The 17,738-nt window shown below is 43.4% G+C and overlaps 1 protein-coding gene across 1 annotated transcript in view; it reads left to right on the top strand.

Moving 5' to 3' along the window:
- The first annotated feature begins 2,844 nt into the window (after positions 1-2,844).
- Positions 2,845-17,738, top strand: part of LOC137620600 (SCL-interrupting locus protein-like) — a 52,530-nt gene continuing 37,636 nt past the window's right edge. The window contains exons 1-2 of the mRNA XM_068350862.1: positions 2,845-2,903; positions 7,008-7,176. Coding sequence (XP_068206963.1) covers positions 7,120-7,176 — 57 coding nt within the window. The 5' untranslated portion in view covers positions 2,845-2,903; positions 7,008-7,119. The remainder of the gene's footprint in view (positions 2,904-7,007; positions 7,177-17,738) is intronic.

Below are 17,738 nucleotides of genomic sequence, written 5' to 3'. Positions count from 1 at the left end.
CTGGAGACCACTACTGTATGTGGTTAACTTGGCATAGGTGACAAGGCAAGTCAGTATTCCTATAATGGAAGTTTTGTATGTTGTTCTTACTGGTGTGAAAGTTGAAGCGTGAGTGTCAGTTGAATTCACTATGAGAGCAAACATGATAAGATTAGGTGTGCATCTTTAATCATAAGAAAATCAGACTTATGAATAAGACTATCAGAGCTCTTGGTTGTTTTGTGGTAATAAAAATTCCAAGATTGAGAATACTGTATATAGGAAATGTGTAATCAGTATAGCACAGGAATTATAAAGCAGGGTCTTTATATCAAGAAAAAGTGTAAGTAAGATTCAGGTGAATAATAGTTTTTTTCAAACTTAGTAATGAAGCATCTGTGTAACTATGTAATGAACCTGTGAGACTGGAATTATTTTTTTCTTTTGTTTAACTGAAAATACAAAACTGCTCTTGTAATTATTATTTTGTTTTATTTAACGCCATCTCCTCTCAGGGGAACAACTCATAGTTGAAAGAGTTGAAATAGCTCTGAAATATAAGGCAGTTAAAAGGATGAAAATGATATGATGCAGTGTGTTGATAAGACTAACTGTCTTGGGGAAGAACAATGCGTTTAGACAAGGAAGAGAGTGTGACTCAAGTGTTGGTCATGAATCAGTAATGATAGAAGTTTGAAAGTAAAGGGTGAAAAAGCTGTTTATGGAATAATAAACCCACAAAAAAAAACTTATGATTGAATCAAAAGCGAAGCAATGTAGATGGTGCAGAGATTGAATGGAATACTTTAGATGGTAAGTTGTTTAAGTACTGTAATTGGGAGTATTTTTGTGATAGGAAAAAAACATTGTTTGGCGCGAAAGTAGCCCAGAGAAAGTGTTACGATATATCTCCATGGCTGTTTAACATCTTTATGGGGAGTGGTATGAGAGGTCAGAGAATCGGGAAAAATTAGTTGATAAGAAAATGAGCTATGATTGGATTATGCAATTACTTTTGCTTGGAGATGTTTCTATTTTGATTGGGTATAGTTAACATAATTCCAGAATCTGTTAAAATCTTTTAAAAGGGTTAGCAAGAAAAGAAAGTTAAGATTAAACCAGTAAGGTAATGAGAGTAAATCAATGTCAATCGATGGTAGAAGAATGGAAGAGGTTGATTCTATATGCTTAGCACATTATCTGTGAGTAAATAATGTAACTCATGATAAGTTGAAAGGAGACTAGGGTTGCATAAAAGGTGAAGGAAGAAAGGTAGTAGGATACAATATGTGCAAGAGATTGATTAGAGACTAGAATAGCCATTGAGCCAACTCTTCTTTTTGGAAGTGAGTTGTAGATTTTTGATGAAACAGAAATTTAATCTGTTGATAATGATTGTTGCATAGTATTTGTGTTGTAAGAATAATTGATAGAATGAGAAATATGGAGGTACATAGAAGTGATAATCAGTGTAGGCGGAAGAATGTATCAGATCATGTGATATGGTTTGGTCATGTTGAAGGAATAGAGGATGATAGGTTAGGAACGAGTGTGCATTTCAAAAGTAGGATGCTAGGAGGTATTAGGAGGAGAAAACTTAAAAAAAAAAAAGTTGGATTACTGGTATGAAGGCCATACTAAAAAAGAATGACCATGTCGAAGCAGTGTAGGATTGCATGTGAGATTAGCACAATGTAGGGGGCTTGATGCACTGGCGATGAACCTGTGTAAGTGCACGAGAGAGTTTTCTGCATGAGAGTAGGCTACATCAACAATCCAATAGTTAAAAGGCGAATGTGACAGTGAATGTTGTGTTGCTTGCTGAAGTCACCCCAGCTACGGGTAAAGACTTATCATGAGTATCTAACCCATGTGATAGAGTGGCTGATTTTATATATATATATATATATATATATATATATATATATATATATATATATATATATATATATATATATATATATATATATACTGTTGAGTGGAGAATTTCCTAAAAACATTCATTTACAAGCTTTGAATCAGAGTTTAATCAGTTCGATCAAAGTAGCCTATTGTTAATAATAAACAAAAGTGTTTCAAAATTCCACAATACAACAAATTTGCTCGGTAATTTTCTCATTTATCTGTCACTGAAATGTGGAATAATGTCCTTGTTGACAGAAACATTGGATTTTATAGGTAGTAGGTTGGCCAGGGCACCAGCCACCCGTTGAGATACTACCACTAGAGAGTTATAGGGTCTTTTGACTGGCCAGACAGTAGTACATTGGATCTTTCTCTCTGGTTACGGTTCATTTTCCCTTTGCCTAACACATACACCAAATAGTTTGCCATATTCCTTACACATCCTCTTCTGTCCTCATACAATTGACAACGCAGATTACGAAACAATTCTTCTTATTGCACTGTAATTCTTCAGTGGCCGCTTTTCTCTTTGTAAGGGTAGATGAGACTCTTTTACTATGGTAAGCAGTTCTTCTAGGAGGACACTCCAAAATCAAACCATTGTCCTCTTATCTTGGATAGTGCCATAGCCTCTGTACCATGGTCTTCCACTGTCTTGGGTTTGAGTTTTCTTGTTTGAGGGTACACTCGGGCACTATTCTATCTTATTTCTCCTCCTGAACCTGAATGTCATTGCTCTTCTTAAAGTATTTTATTTTTCTTTGTTTCCTTTCCTCATTAAGCTATTTTTCCCGTTGGAGCCCCTGGTCGTATAGCATCCTGCTTTTCCAATTAGGGTTGTAGCTTAGCAAGTAATAATAATAATAATACTGTCATGGCAGCACTTTTGAAGAGAAACATCTAGTCGCAATAGTGTGCGTCTATTTTGTTCATATCTATTGTTTTGATTTCGAGACGTTGAATTTATACACCTCCGTAAGCGCAAACTTCAAAGCCATGTTAAACTTGTCGTTACGAAAGTGAGTATTTTTCTTTCATTAAAACGTTTAGTGTTTCATAATAGGATTAATTGTATATATGACAGTTATTGATAAAAGTTCTTTCATGTGTGTATGCAAAAAGGGTATGATTAGTATAGATGGGATTAAAGAGTTAGCCTAACCGACAAAACTATAGGCTTTGTCATTAGCCGAAGCCATTATTGCTTGGTTTGTGCAAGGATGTCTTCTAATACTATCCGGTACAGGGTAATTTTAATAATAAAGCAACATTTCTAATAGAAAAAACTTTCATACAATAAATTGTGTGCTTTGAATTAATATGGCCTTTATTTTCCCCGGGGTCCTGGGTGGACCCCCATTACTGTAGGATATATTAGGGTATATCTTTTTAACTATTTATTTACGACGGAAATAAAGGTCATTTTCGGTAAATTTACAGTTTCATCCATTATGGGGAAACTGGAATAAAAATATATTTGTTGCATCAGAAATAGTGTAGTTCCAACGAATTTAACGTTTATTTTGACCGCAAACCATCCGATTTAGAGATTTACTAAGTTGTTCTAGAATGCAGAAAGACAATACTTCATCCCAACAATTATGGTGGACACCAGGTGGGAACCGGGGTTTTGGGTGGGGGCGGGCGTCAAATGATATTTGCAATAATGAATACTTATCCTTCCACCACCCCTCCCCATATACCCCTATCTAGCCCTACCGGGGGGGGGGGGGGGGGGGGGGGGGGCTCTGCCCCCCCCCCCCCCCCCTGCGACCCCCTCTTTAGGCCACTGATTTTCATGGCACTACTGAACCTAATAAACCCACCTAACCTAGCCTAGGGGCTCTGTACCCCTACCTAGGGGCCCTGTACCCCTACCTAGGCCTACCGGGGGGGGGGGGCTCCGCCCTCCCCCTGCGACCCCCCCTTATGGCCACAGTGAATTTTGGGACACTACCGAACCTAATACAACCACCTACCCTAGGGCCCTGTACCCCTACCTAGGCCTACCCCTGCGAGGCCACCCCCCCTTACAGCCATTACCTAACACATCCATGAAACCAAATCCAAAGTGATGGTACTGCTGCATACATCGTTATACTATCACCATTATAATATACTCTATAAATTAATGAAGCTTACCTTAAACTGTTGGTTCATCAAGATGTGTTACTGCTTTGAGGAAAACGTGAAGCCGTTGGGAAGGTTCCTTGACATGTAGGCCAATTTTGATTTTGTAAAATTAAATTGTCTCTCTGGCACAAATCCACTAGGTTTTCAATAATCCCCGAATAACTTACAACAAATTCATTGCAAGTTAGGAAACAGTCAGGACAAGAAGATGGAATTTCAACTTCTTGTGCAACATGAGATGACGTGCTTGCTACTGCCTCCATTTCTAAGAACGAAATGAAATGCATGGGAAAGATGTATTGTCGCGCTGTGATTGGCCAAACATGTATGACGTCATAGTGGATAGGCGCTGTGATTGGCCAAACGTGTAAGACTTTATAGTGGACTAGTTTGTCTGCGGATTATAGTGGTTACAGGGCTCATTTAAGCAAATACAAGACACAGTCAACAATAACAACAGACTTAGAAAAAATCTGGGAGGAAGACATGAGTAGCGTGAGTTTGATCGTCGATATATAAAGAACTAGGCATTTGCGACAGATAATATTTTACAGAAATACTACAAAAGACTTGCTTTACTCGGGAAATATATTATTATAATAGATTTCCCATAATGGATGAAACTGTAAATTTTCCTCATTTTCTAACAAAACGGTTTTTTTTTTCATACATAACTCCATATCTTCATTAGTAAAGCGTTTTACGTTCTCATTTATTTAATTCCTTATTTCCTTCCCTCACTAGACTATTTTTCCCTGTTGGAGCCCTTGGGCTTAGAGCATCTTGCTTTTCCAACTAGGGTTGTAGCTTGGCTGGTAATAATGATAATTATACCGTTTATTTATAATTTAAGTCCGCTTTGACATCAAAATTCAACCACCTAGCTAGACTCAAAGGTAGAGATAATTGCTTTATTGGCCAGAATAATAACCAGAGGCACCCAAAAACTATTTCTTTTGGCTGGGGCTGCTCCTAAGTTAATAGATATAAAGAATTTTATGAGAGGAATTTAAATGGCCAAAGTAATCTTACACTATCGTCTTGATTTAAGCACTGTCAAATGATTATCTTAATCGGGGCTTGGGTGTTCTTGGTGTATCTTTGCTGTAGCCTAGACTTGAGTTACTGATAGTGGCAAAGGTAAATTTTAGTCAGTAGTCCACCCGGTTGGTTATGACCAGCGAAGGTTATCTTTAATTACTTTTATGAAAATGCTATAGAAATTATTGATTGAAGTATATTTTGGGGTGTATGTATGATAGTGGCCACCTGTATGACTAAGAATATGGCAGTGTAAGGGGTGTCGCAGGACCCATAAGGTAAGTATGTAAGGGCACGGCTTGTAGCTTAGGTTAGGGCAGCGAGTATTTTATGCTCACTGGAAGAACTGGCCGCTGATATACAAAGGCACCTATATTTTAATTCTGATTGCTTAGTTTGTGGTGATGCTTAGTCAAATCAACAGAGTTAAGGATGGATAAGGTGGAACGGATGCGTAAATGGGTCACCATCTTAAATGTCATTCTTTGAAAACTGCTACAAAAAATTAGCAATAGTAATCCATTTACTGGAAGTGGAAGTGCCACTTTCTCATGGGATTGCTGTGCTCATTGGGTGGAGCCACTGCATACGTAGGTAAAAAATATCGCTATGTAATGGGGAGGAGTCAAGGAGAGTGGTAACAAATATATATTGTACGAATGTAATGAGAGCTACTCAGCGTGACACAGAAAACATCACAAGAACTTAGAAAAATGTCTTATTCAGTTAATTTGATTATTTTCTCTCTCAGTTATTATGTATTTATGCTGGTAATGTATTTAGCAAAAATGTTTTGTTTTCACATATTTTACCCCCAAAAATATAAATTAGAATAGAGGCAAATAGACGACGACATTGATATGTGGAATTAGTCTTATATAGGCTGCCAACTAAGGTTGTAGGTTAGGTATCAATGATGATAATAATTCGACCCCTCTTCGGCTTCTGACTCGGTCACTTCTAAGATGAAAAAGTTGAGGAGGGCTTGTCAGCTGTAGTTGTAGGAAACGGCTCCTTTTGACACCACCTCGCTTACGCTGGGTGGGAACCTCCTGACTCCATGGGTCCGGAGCCATGGCCTTGTGTTTCGGTCTCCCAGGTCCGAGGCACAGGTCTATGACCCTGTATCACAGTCTGAAGGGGCTGGTTTATATCCCCAACTATCCCATTAGCCTAGCTGGGCTGTTTACGGCCTCGTGTGTCATGTGTCATGGCATTGATCATCTGCCCATTCTAATGGGCTCGTGCCCTTGGCTACCCTAGTAGCCAAATGGGACTGTTTTTACGGCTCCGTGTTTAGCTCCATGGGGGTGGGGCCGTGACCTTGTGTCGAGGATTTGAGTCTCGCGGCTCAGGCCCTTGTCTACATTGGGGCTGTTGCATGGGGATGGCGTTGTGACATAGGGCCTGGAAGATGGGGTGTCACTGAATGCTCCCTCCCTGGTTGAGGCAAGGAGCCATTGGCTGTGACCCAGTGTCACAGCCCCAAGACACTGTCCTTTGGGGCCAGGGCTTGGGTTCCCCTCTTTTTCTTGCAGTGGCCCTGTGTTTCATATACACCGGACTGGGCCGTGACCCCAGTGTCATGGCTCCACTCCCGGTGGTGTCTGGTGTCCGCTTACTTCTATGGCCAGGTGGGATACACGACCGATGTAAAGGGGAGGGTGTGACCACGGGCTTCCCCACCACCTGTTGATAGTCATAACTACCTTGCTAAATTTTAATGGCCTCTCGTTTTGGTGAAGTCATACTCCCATTAAAGGACTTAGATTTTTATAATTAAGAAAAATAAGAATTATTTATAAAATTTGTGAAGTTTCAGATTTGGAATTATAGTGTGCTGTCAGTTTGAAAACTTTCTCATTAGAATATTCTTATAGCTTTATCATTCTTATGTAGTTTGTCGTACAATAGTATATCTCAGAAAAATTATTTTTCTTTTCCTACAGATGTACTTTACAGTGAAGTGTGAATTGATTCCCAGTCGAAGTCTGATTGATAATCTTATCAGCATTTGTTTTCGTGTACATCAGTGACTGCCAGTTCACCATACAGAAGAACATGGATAGTGAGTGTGAGCCAAGGTTTAACCCTCCTCCTAAGCCTACTGAGTTACAGGTTGGTTATGCATACTGTTTGTGTTTTGGTGCCTGGAGATTTACTTTAATTATTGTTATTTATAATAAGGCTAGGGATAGTTGTTCCTATGGGTATACAAATGTTTCATCCTTTAAAATATGGATGTCTTTAATGGTACTGGAATACTCACAGAATCAATCATTAACAAGGTACCGTAGTAGGTAATGAGAGGTGGTGTGAGTTGGCTTTATAGTACTGCCCACCCATCTGTCACAGACTAACCACTTAGTGTAGTACTGTTCTGTCGACTGTTGGATCTTTCTTACTTTGCTTTTTGATAGGTGTTGATATTTTTGGGAGCGCTCTCATTTACAAGCAAAGGCACACCAAAAGGTAAGTATGTGGTGAAATGAATTTTAATTTCTATAAGGATACAAACCGTTTGAAGCTCCATGTATTGTATGCTTTTGTGAGGGGGAAACTAAGTGGTGCTCTTACTCTCCCGATCAGAAAGATGATGATCTCAGTAGTTTCTTTTCCTCGGGTGAGTTACCTAATTTTGCATCAAGTGTCACCTGTACCTGCTTGCCTGACAATGAAATTTATTTGTATGGTGGGCACACCTGGCACCAACAGTGTTATTTAGGTGGTGATCTCTAGTTTTCAATATTAAACTTAGCCGGTGATTATATAAGCTGCAGGTAGGGGGTGTACTTCAACAGCGCCATCTGTCGTGCAGGTACTCAGTACTCAATGTAAACACAGAACTCAATTTTCTCTCTGTCGTGCCACCGGCAAGACCTACTAAATTCGCTGTTGCTTACTGGATTGGTTTTCACATATTTTGGTGAAGTACACATTTCTAGTTTTGAGCTTTCGCTTTGCAGACGTTATCTTCAATACATCCTTGCATTCTTTTGTTGATTTTGGATTATTTGTTGACGACTTTGGATAGATTTTGAATTCCCCTTTGACTAATTCAAAATGGCTGACCCTTCTCAAGTCCCTAAGTTCAGGAAGTGTAATGCTAGGGACTGTTCAAGGCGTCTTCCGAAGGCCTCTATCGATCCTCACACCGTTTGTTCCAATTGTCGGGATAAGACCTGTCAATTGGAAGATCGATGTGAGGAATGCGTTGGGCTTTCGGAATTCGATTTCATCGAATTCCAGAAATATACACGTAGGCTAGAGAGAGATAGAGTCAGGAGAAGTTCATCTCGCTCCGTTGAATTTTCCTCTCCTCATGCCCCACAACCTATTCCTTCCCCTGTAGTGGTTGCTCCTGATCCCCCTTCTAGCACTCAACAACCTTCGATGGCAGATATGATGCGTGCCATCCAGGCTCTGGGTGAGAGGGTCGAGTCCTTGGCTAGTGACCGTAACCAACTCATGGCAGACGTCAAGGAGTTGAAGTGCAAGAGTGCAGTGGGTAGTGATAAAGTGAGTGGTAGTGTTGTGGAAAGTGTTGTGGATAGTGTTGCGCTTGAGGGTTCGTCTGTTCGTGCCTGTCGTCCTCCCAGTCCGGGACCTCTTGCAAGCTCCCAAGCCCAGGGGAGAAGCAATGTCGTACGACCAAAGGGTTCGAGAGGCTTTAATCAGCGAACAGACGTTCCCTCCGTGGTTTCGGGCGTATCTAACCAAGATCGCCCCACCCACACGAAGACGAGAGAGCCCATTTATTCCTCGTCTGCGGAAGAGGTTTCTCGAAAGAAACCATGGACCAAGGTCTCGCGGCCTCTTAAGCGCAAGTCGGTCCCTTCCGCGCAAGTCCAACGGCCCAGTTGTAGCCACTGGGTCAGTTCGGACTCGCTGCAGTCTTCCGATGACTGCTCACCTCCTAAGAGAGGCAAAGCGGTACCGCATCAGGCAGTAACACCGTCTGTTGCCGCACCTGCTCCTGTAGACCCTAAGTGGTCTTTGCTGCAGACCATGCAGTCACAGTTAACGTCATTGATGCAGGACTTTCGTGCGGAGAAGGTTGACGCTGCACCAACCTCTAGCCTACAACCACCCACGGTTGTGCGTCCAGTGGACGCTGAGGCTACCTTCTCCCGCACTCCAGCTGTGAGAGTCCCGCCACCCATGCGTTCCAGTGTACCCTGCCAGCCGCATGTTGACGTTCAGCGACGCACGGAACCTTCCGTTGACGTTCGCGAGTTACAACAACAACCTAAGTTGTTTTGTTTTGACGTGGTGCGTCAACCTCCGCAACCCAGTGTGGTTACCTCTACTCGCCCACAGCAGACTAGACAGTCTGGAGTAGACGCTTTGCGTCCCCGCGCTGCTATGGTTGTTGCCAGTTCACAGACTGGGCAACAGTTCCATGACGTTGCGTCCGGTTCAGTCACGCGTGCACCCGTGCTGCCGGACTCAGCTGACCAGCCGATTCCTACTCCTTTGCCGCTTCCTCCTCAGTTTTCAGATGATGGACTCTCTGATGATGACGACGCTGCACACATTGACGACCCACATACGGACATCGACGAACCCAAGACCACGCAACCCTCCTTGGACTTTAGGAAAGTTCTTGCACTGTTCAGGGAGATGTATCCTGATCAGTTTGTATCTGCGGCCCCACGCTCTCCTCCATCAGAGTTTGCTTTAGGCACGCAGTCATCCGCGCCTGCCTTTACGAAACTCGTCCTCGCCCGCTCGTCCAAGAGAGCTTTACGAGTGTTGGGAGATTGGATGCAGTCCAAAAAGAACCTTGGGAAGACAGCATTTACGTTTCCCCCTGCGAGACTCTCTTCCAGATCGAGCGTCTGGTATGCCACGGGAGAAGTTCTCGGCTTGGGAGTTCCTGCCTCTGCCCAGGGTGACTTCTCAAGTCTAGTAGACTCTCCCCGCAGGCTAGCCATGAGACGCTCTAAGATATGTTGGTCTCCTTCAGACTTAGACCATCTGTTGAAAGGAGTGTTCAGAGCCTTCGAGGTTTTTAACTTTTTGGACTGGTGTCTGGGAGCTTTGAGCAGGAAGATCTCCCCTTCTGACAAGGAAGCTTCCTTGCTCATTATGTCCTGCATGGACAAGGCCATACGTGACGGATCCAGTGAGCTTGCGGCTTCGTTTGTATCCGGGGTCCTCAAGAAACGGGAAAACCTTTGCTCTTTCCTGTCAGCTGGAGTAACACCGTGTCAGAGATCGGAACTTCTTTTTGCTCCTCTCTCAAAGTGTCTCTTCCCAGAGGACTTGATAAAGGAAATTGCTGCCTCCTTGATTCAGAAAGACACCCATGACCTGGTTGCGTCCTCTGCCCGCAAAGCCACCCCTTTGCCTACCGTGTCTAGACCCAGGATGGACACTCCAGCGTCCAGATTCATTCCGCCCTTTCGTGGCAGAGCCTCCAGCAGAGGAGGGGCTCGTGCCGAAGGGAGACGTGGGAAGAAGAAAGGTACCAAGTCCTTTAAAGGCAGAGTCTGACTGCCAGCTTCTTCAGACAGCAGTGGGAGCCAGACTCAAGAACTTCTGGCAGACCTGGGAGAAATGGGGCGCAGATGCACAATCTGTGAAGTTGCTCAGAGAAGGGTACAAGATCCCGTTTGTCCGCAAACCCCCTCTAGCAACGTCTCCCATCGATCTCTCTCCCAGGTACAGAGAGGAAGACAAGAGGCTAACTTTGAAGCAGGAGGTGTCTCTCTTACTAGAAAAGGGAGCGGTAGTCAAAGTCCGGGACCATCAATCCCCGGGCTTCTACAACCGTCTCTTCTTGGTGGTAAAGAAGACAGGAGGGTGGAGGCCGGTGCTAGACGTCAGTGCGCTGAATGTCTTTGTCACAAAGCAGACGTTCGCCATGGAGACCACAAAGTCAGTTCTAGCAGCGGTCAGGAAGGAAGACTGGATGGTCTCTTTAGACCTAAGGGACGCATACTTTCACGTCCCCATCCACCCAGAATCCCAACCTTTTCTGAGATTCGTTTACGAAAAGGTTGTCTACCAATTTCAAGCCCTGTGCTTTGGCCTAAGCACGGCTCCTCTTGTGTTTACGAGGCTGATGAGGAATATTGACAAATTCCTGCATTTAGCGGATATCAGAGCCTCCCTCTATTTGGACGACTGGCTTCTAAGAGCTTCTTCCAGTCGTCGCTGTCTGGAGAATCTAAAGTGGACTCTAGATCTGATCAAGGAATTGGGTCTCCTGGTCAATATGGAAAAGTCCCAACTGGTCCCATCCCAAACTATAGTGTATTTAGGGATGGAGATTCACAGTCAAGGTTTTCGGGCTTTTCCGTCGGCCCCCAGAACAAGTCAAGCCCAGGTATGCATCCAGAACATGCTAAAGAAGAAACGATGTTCAGTCAGACAGTGGATGAGTCTGATAGGGACGCTATCATCCCTGGAACAGTTCGTTTCGTTAGGGAGACTACACCTCCGTCCCCTTCAATTTCACCTAGCTGTTTACTGGAAAAAGGACAAGACGCTAGAAGCGGTCTCGATCCCCATTTCCGAGAAGATGAAGTCATCACTGACTTGGTGGAAGGACAGTATCAACCTCAGAGAGGGTCTGCCCCTGGCTGTTCAGACCCCCAACCACGTTCTCTTCTCGGACGCATCGGACACGGGCTGGGGTGCGACATTGGACGGTCGGGAATGCTCGGGAACATGGAACTCGAATCAAAGAACGTTACATATCAACTGCAAGGAGCTACTGGCAGTTCATCTGGCCTTGAAAAGCTTCAAGTCCCTCCTTCAAGGCAAAGTGGTGGAGGTGAACTCGGACAACACCACGGCCTTGGCGTACATCTCCAAGCAAGGAGGGACCCATTCTATGACGTTGTACGAGATCGCAAGGGACCTCCTCACCTGGTCAAGAGATCAAAACCTTTCTCTAGTAACGAGGTTCATCCAAGGCAATGTGAATCTCATGGCGGATTGCCTCAGTCGGAGGGGTCAAATCATCCCAACAGAATGGACCCTACACAAGGATGTGTGCAAGAGACTATGGGCCACATGGGGCCAACCTACCATAGATCTCTTCGCAACCTGGATGACCAAGAGGCTCCCAATATATTGCTCACCAATCCCGGACCCAGCAGCAGTTCATATAGATGCCTTTCTACTGGATTGGTCCCATCTAGACCTTTATGCATTCCCCCCGTTCAAGATTGTCAACAAGGTACTGCAGAAGTTCGCCTCTCACGAAGGGACAAGGTTGACGTTAGTTGCTCCCCTCTGGCCCGCGAGAGAATGGTTCACCGAGGTACTTCAATGGCTGGTGGACGTTCCCAGAACTCTTCCTCTAAGAGTGGACCTTCTACGTCAGCCACACGTAAAGAAGGTACACCCAGGCCTCCACGCTCTTCGTCTGACTGCCTTCAGACTATCGAAAGACTCTCTAGAGCTAGAGGCTTTTCGAAGGAGGCAGCCAGGGCGATTGCTAGAGCAAGGAGGACATCCACTCTTAGAGTCTACCAGTCGAAGTGGGAAGTCTTCCGAAACTGGTGCAAGTTGGTATCAGTATCCTCGACCAGTACCTCTGTAACCCAAATAGCTGACTTCCTATTATACCTGAGGAAAGAAAGATCTCTTTCAGCTCCCACTATCAAAGGTTACAGAAGCATGTTGGCAACAGTCTTCCGTCACAGAGGCTTAGATCTTTCCAACAACAAAGATCTACAGGACCTCCTTAAGTCTTTTGAGACCACGAAGGAACGTCGTTTGGCTACACCTGGATGGAATTTAGACGTGGTACTAAGATTCCTGATGTCAGAAAGGTTCGAGCCACTACAATCAGCCTCCTTTAAAGATCTCACTTTAAAGACTCTTCTCCTGGTTTGCTTAGCCACAGCTAAAAGAGTCAGTGAGATCCACGCCTTCAGCAGGAACATCGGATTTTCATCTGAAACGGCTACATGTTCTTTACAGCTTGGTTTTCTAGCCAAAAACGAGCTACCTTCTCGCCCTTGGCCGAAATCATTCGATATTCCAAGCCTTTCAAATATGGTTGGAAATGAACTAGAAAGAGTCTTATGCCCTGTTAGAGCTCTTAAGTTCTATTTAAGACGAACTAAACCTTTACGAGGACAGTCAGAAGCTTTATGGTATTCTATTAAGAAACCTTCTTTGCCTATGTCGAAGAATGCAGTTTCCTATTATATCAGACTGTTGATACGAGAAGCTCATTCCCATCTGAATGAAGAAGACCATGCTTTGCTGAAGGTAAAGACACATGAAGTTAGAGCTGTCGCTACTTCAGTGGCTTTTAAACAAAATAGATCTCTGCAGAGTATAATGGACGCAACCTATTGGAGAAGCAAGTCAGTGTTCGCGTCTTTTTATCTTAAAGATGTCCAGTCTCTTTACGAGAACTGCTACACCCTGGGACCATTCGTAGCAGCGAGTGCAGTAGTGGGTGAGGGCTCAACCACTACATTCCCCTAATTCCATAACCTTTTTTAATCTTTCTCTTGAAATGTTTTTTATTGTTGTTTTTGGGTTGTCCGGAAGGCTAAGAAGCCTTTCGCATCCTGGTTGATTTGGCGGGTGGTCAAATTCTTTTCTTGAGAAGCGCCTAGATTAGAGGTTTTGATGAGGTCCTGTAATATGGGTTGCAACCCTTGATACTTCAGCTCCTAGGAGTCACTCAGCATCCTAAGAGGATCGCGAGGCTCAGTAAGGAAGACGTACTTAAAAAAGGCAGAGTAATTGTTCAAGTCGACTTCCTTACCAGGTACTTATTTATTTTATGTTTGTTATTTTGAATAACTGCTAAAATGAAATACAAAATCCTTAGCTCATAATAATGTAAACAATTAATGCTGGTCTCTACCCACCCCCCTGGGTGTGAATCAGCTTATATAATCACCGGCTAAGTTGAATATTGAAAAATGTTATTTTTATAATAAAATAAATTTTTGAATATACTTACCCGGTGATTATATATTAAAGGACCCTCCCTTCCTCCCCAATAGAGACCCAGTGGACCGAGGAGAAAATTGAGTTCTGTGTTTACATTGAGTACTGAGTACCTGCACGACAGATGGCGCTGTTGAAGTACACCCCCTACCTGCATAGCGATCGCTGGCGGATTTTGAGCGTAGAGTTTTTCTGTCGGGCAGCAGAGCTGCAGCTTATATAATCACCGGGTAAGTATATTCAAAAATTTATTTTATTATAAAAATAACATTTTAATAAGATGTGTTGTAGAGAAGGAAGCTCTTGTAGCTTCCTCCTCCGAGGAACCAGTCATTATTGGCTGCCCAGACCATAACTATTCTGAGACAGCAAGGAAGAATGGTTGCCAAGGGGAAGCAGAGGAAGTTTACTCTCTCTCTCTCTCTCTCTCTCTCTCTCTCTCTCTCTCTCTCTCTCTCTCTCTCTCTCTCTCTCTCTCTCTCTCTCTCTCATATCAGACACTTCTTTGGGAAAAAGATGAAGGTAGTTTCATGGGAAGGTCTTTCGCTATAAGTTTCTTGTGACTTATAACAATCACTCCTCCATTGGGAAGGAGTAACAGTACTCGCCCACTAGCTAGTATGTTCGGTGTCAGTCAAGTGTGCTGGTGCTACAATAACCGTTGTTGCATTGCAACCGGGTGCAGGTAAATGGTATTACTCAGACTGAACACCAGCACCATATGCAAGAGGAGAGTTGGGTGCATTAACCCACCTTTTCCATTCCTATCATGATATAGGAGGTTTGTTCCTTATACTTGTGCACTGCTCTCTGCTGATAGAGAGCTCACGTATCAACCTGTACCTTTGGGGTTTGTTAGTGAATGTGAACCTGATGTGACAGCCATTGCTGTTTCATTGGTTGTAGGCTAATAGGGTATCATTCAGGCTACTCATGCTGTTTACCTTTGAGCCACTATAGAGTTTTCTCAGAGACCATTTGCACTAATATCAGGTAATAAGGCCCTCTGGACATGCCACCAATCCCTTGGCAATTGAGGGTACATAATTGATACTCAGTCACGTGAATCTATTTTACTTCCACTTTCCCTTTTAATTCTGACAATTCTTCTCAGAAATTGAGGAAGTCCAGGAGCAGCCAATCAGCCACTGTGTCGATCACATGCTATAGGCCAAGTTTTTGAGGTTTATTGCTCTCTCACCGTTTACCAGAACGATGGAGTATTGCTTCAGTCTATTTTCTATCTTGAAGTACTTTGGTACTCTACCTCCAAAAGAGGAGATACCACCTTTTGTTTCATGTTTTGTGCGCTAACGTTCCATGGACTGTGCCGAGATAGTAAGTGACCGGTCCCTGTTGTGTGTTTCCGAGCACCGAGACGTGCCGACCACATGACCATACCTATTTATCAGAGGGAGGATACACGGTACCACTTATGCTCTGTATGCTCTCTGGTGCCAAGGGTTTGTTCTCATGTATAGAATGTGACTGTTCATCTGAAAAATGTGTTTGCTTGTCTCCTGTTTATATATTCCTGGATCTGTTTTGCATTTGATCGTCCATATTTTAGGGAGAGGAAACAAATCCCAGAATGTATTGACAAGCACTTAGTCCCTAGCCATGAAGCACTGTCGATTAATTAATGGTTGTTCATGGTAGCACCTTTTGGGCAAAGACAGTAGTTATATTAAGAGTTGAATAGATGCTGGAATACTCACCTACCTCTCGGGAGGGTGACTTTGAGGCAGCTGTAGAAGGGGATGCTGTGTATCATTACTCCTTTAACTACTTTTCTGTATCCCTCAAGCTTTCAGGGGTGGCCATGCCATCTGGCTTGGGTTTTAGGAAGATCCCAGCATTTTCCAAATCGCAGTTATGACCAAAACAGCTTATTCCTTTAGAAGGGGTTGGTTTTTTTTCCACCTGTTGTTGCCCCTCCCAGGCTTAGTCCAGGAATGGTGTTACGAGGAAAAAAGAAGGGTGAGTGACGCAGCGGCATGTCCACTGCTGTCAGCAGGGAGATGCCTTGCCATGCACATTTCCCCTGTATATTCCATCCAAATCCAAACCAGACATACCTTCCAGGTTTCATCTTTGACCATGCGACAAGAAGTGGAAGAATCCTGGATTTTTGTGCTGTAAGTCTTGTATAATCTTCTGCAGTCTTCCACCGTCGGTGCTCCATGATTCGTTGTGGGTATGGAGCATATGTCTTTTGTCCTTAGCTGCACTGATACTGGTCAGGCCTAGTTCAGTTGGTTCTTCATACTCCAGAGAGGAAGACCCCATGCTTTTGGTGACTCAAGGGACTTGTAGAACATGCAGACCTTCATTTATTTAAAAAATGCCTCTTTGACTCCTTAGGTGCATCCTGTGTCAAGCTTGGGCTGTTTTGAATGACCCCTTCATAGGCTTTCCAAGACGATGTTCAGACTATTACTAGCTTTTATTAAGCTCTAGAGAACGTAATTGAGTAGAGCATTGCTCCTACTTTCATCATTTCTGTTGTGATGTAGGATGAATGCCCTGGCCATTAGGAAGCTGCTCTCTTTCTTTTGGATGAAGTATTGGGTCTCATCCTTTAGTTGGTCGAATGGTTTTGAGGCTGAGATGAAGAGGTTTTCCTTGGATCACATGCATGTAAAGGGTCCTGGCTGAGACCCAACACTTTTCAAGCCTCAAGTCTGCTACCATGGAAACCTCTTCCATGGTAAGCCAGAGGCTTTTTTCCTGGTTCAACCAGTGTTTTGGTGCAGTCTCATATTTTGCCACTAAGGATTTGTCAATTCCTGAGATGTTGGCAAAGTACAGAAAGTTGTTTTTTTCTGGTACAAAGGCGAGGAACTTCATAGTGCACTAATCAGCTAATTAATGGGTCTACTGGGTCTTGAAGAGGAGAGGTGCAGTTGTTTCTCGATTCTCTAGGTAAAATGGACAGGAGACAACAGTATTAAGGAATGCCCCAGTCCTTGAGGCTATGTCTCTCTTTCGTCAGAATGATGTAGAAGCAATGAGAAGTGGAGGAAGGCTAGCCATAACTCCCTCAACAACAGTACAGGTGTCCAGGCTCTTCGAAGGGGCTGCGGTAAGACCAAAGCTGTCAGGATTAGCTTTGAAGAAAGCTCCAGCTGCCTCCAAAGTCTGATCGGGACTTCCAGTTACTTTTTTATTTTTCCTTTAGAAAAGGTGCAGACAGTGTTCCACCCTTTCTTGCTCTAATCTGGCCAGTTCAGGAGGAGCAGTACAGTTAAGAAGGGTGGAAGGGGACAACAAATTTGGAATTCACCTTCCCCAGCTGCTGCAAGTGGTGTTCTGCATGTAATGCCATTGGGCAACTTGACTTGGAGCAATGCATTGAATTTTAAGTGTTTCAGGATAGATACTGCCTACACTTTGAAGATCTTTGATCTTCCCAGAGTTATCTTCTGAAATCATCAAAAGCTGTGGCCTTGACAGTAGAGGTGAAATCGATGAAAGAGAAGAACCTGCTTAAATAGGTTTTAGACTGTCTTCCAACGCTGTACTTTCTTATTTTACTCTTCTTCATAAATAAAGTTATGATTTATGTCACTGTATGAACATTTTAAAATCTTTTCAGTTCTTTAATCTACAAAACATAATGGTATATGACTCCCCATCTCTTGATCCACTGATTTATTCAATTGTATTTGTAACAATTGTGTAGTAGAAAATTTTTGGTCACAGAGAATTTTACTCCACCTTCCTAAGTAATTTGAAAAGTATTTAAA

This window comes from Palaemon carinicauda, chromosome 27 (assembly GCF_036898095.1).
Source record: "Palaemon carinicauda isolate YSFRI2023 chromosome 27, ASM3689809v2, whole genome shotgun sequence".
NCBI classification, from domain to species: Eukaryota; Metazoa; Arthropoda; class Malacostraca; order Decapoda; family Palaemonidae; genus Palaemon; species Palaemon carinicauda.
The sequence above is the reverse complement of the archived record's forward strand: the minus strand, read 5'-3'. Positions and strand labels throughout refer to the sequence as shown.